A 1,825-nucleotide genomic window follows, 5' to 3' on the forward strand; every position below is an offset into this window, starting at 1 on the left:
CACACGCACACGCACACGCACTCACACACTCACACTCACACTCACACTCACACTCACACACTCACACCGACACTGCAGTCCAAGCGAAGTATGGCGGTACAGGCCATGCTGACACCACCCGGCAGTGCGTATCCCCATCTCCCCTTGTCGCGACCGATGCTGCTGACACACCCGCCCCAGCACACCTGACCATATGCGTGTGTGTGTGTGTGTGTGTATTGCCCTGTTACAGGCCCGCCCGCTAACCGAAAGCCTCTCTCCTCGGACTTCTTCCCGAACAGCGAGTGGCTCCTGACCCAGCACCGTGACACACTGGCCTCGATGGTCGGCCATCCGCAGCTGCTTCACTTCACAGCCCTCGTCGACGGCGAGTCAATTGCCCGTACCCGTGTGGCTCTCATTGAGGTACGCATGGCCCCCGGAATTCCATCCCGCGATTATCTGCCCCCCATCTGGCTTCCTCCCCCCCCCCCTTCCCCTCCTTTCACTCACTCAATCGTCCACCTCGCGTCTCAAAGCGCATGGTGCAGCCCTGTGGCCCGCCCCAGCGCCCGGCCGACGACCCGGAGGAGGTGAGAGCCGTTCTGGAGCTGGCCGCCGCCAAGGCTGCCATGGAGGTCGACTCGCAGCCGTCGACCATGGTCCCGGAAGAAGAGGATGCCACTGAGTGAGGCCCTGTCTGCGAGTCCCTCCCTATTCGTGCTCCCCTCTCGCCCCTTCCCCTCTTCCCCCTTCCCCTCCTGGGTGATGATACGGAGGTGTCGTATCGTCAGCTGTAATATAGAACATCCGTCCACCAACTGGGTGCCGTGTCCCCCTCCCCCCCCCCCCCACACACACACACATACACACTCCCCTCCCACCAATGAGGGGAGACAACAAAAGCCCGATGGGGATACATGTTGCATGGCAGATTATGTTCATTTTTTTCCCCCAGACCAGGCTGTCCTTCACACGGCCGTGCAAGGGGACAAAGGGAGGCGGGCGGGGGGGGGGGGTCCCGAGAGTGGGGGCCCCCTTGTCGAGTGAAGAGGGCAACAAAAGAAAGAGCGAATGGAATCGGAGCTGCCTCATGCCGCGTCCAATTCCGCAGGTAGTTGGCTGGTGGGACGGCTGGCTGGCGGGTAGGCTGGCTGGCGGGCGAGACGGGCGGCAAACGGGCAAGCGGGCTGCCTGGCCAGTCAGCCAGCAGATCGTGCCCGCTTCATCTATGACGAGACGCTGGTCACCCGGCGGGTGCGCTTCTTCTTCGCGGAAGAGCCGCCACCGGCCGCGTCCTGCTTCCCGGTGAGCAGATGCGCCGGATCGGTCATCACCGACCCGTGGAGGGCCTCAAACTCGCGCCGAATGAAGCTCAATGCGGCCGTGTTGTAGCCGATCAGATGCCGGTGGCGGCGAACCACCACCTTGGCCTTGGTCTGCAGATCCACCAGGCAGGCATGCAGCGACCGGGTGGAAACAATCTGCGAGTGGTGGATGTCCAGCAGGAAGAGCAAAATGCGCATGGACAGCTCGATGTACAGACCGCCGGGCTGCGGGCCGGGCGACTCGGCGCCAGGGAGGACTGCCGATGCCGACGCCGGATCGGCCGCGGCCAGCCAATTCTGCACATACTTCATCAGGATGTTCAGGTGGCTGAAGGGCAGCAACAGGAGCGACGTTTCAAGGTCGGCCGCGCGAATGGACGACGCAATGTGAAGGACAAACGCCGAGGGGGTCTTGCACCGGTAGGCCATCATCAGCGGGTGAGCAGTCGGCGGCTGGATGCCGGACACATCGATCCCAGCAGCGCGCCGGACATTCAGAGCCTGGGTGAAGGGGGGGG

At 63.3% G+C, this 1,825-nt stretch overlaps 2 protein-coding genes across 2 annotated transcripts in view; one reads left to right on the plus strand and one right to left on the minus strand.

Annotated features, from left to right (window-relative positions):
• Window positions 1-90: 90 nt before the first annotated feature.
• H696_03920 (hypothetical protein) lies at window positions 91-671 on the plus strand (the record flags this gene model as incomplete). The annotated part of the gene is made up of 3 exons (XM_009497788.1): window positions 91-96; window positions 253-405; window positions 519-671. The coding sequence occupies 3 exons, from the start codon at window positions 91-93 to the stop codon at window positions 669-671; spliced, it is 312 nt and encodes a 103-aa protein (XP_009496063.1).
• Window positions 672-1,208: 537 nt separating this feature from the next.
• Window positions 1,209-1,825, minus strand: part of H696_03921 (hypothetical protein) — a gene marked incomplete at both ends in the record, with an annotated part of 4,350 nt that continues 3,733 nt past the window's right edge. The window contains one exon of the mRNA XM_009497789.1: window positions 1,209-1,808. Within this exon, the coding sequence (XP_009496064.1) occupies window positions 1,209-1,808 (600 nt within the window). The remainder of the gene's footprint in view (window positions 1,809-1,825) is intronic.

This window comes from Fonticula alba (assembly GCF_000388065.1).
Source record: "Fonticula alba strain ATCC 38817 unplaced genomic scaffold supercont2.6, whole genome shotgun sequence".
NCBI lineage: Eukaryota > Rotosphaerida > Fonticulaceae > Fonticula > Fonticula alba.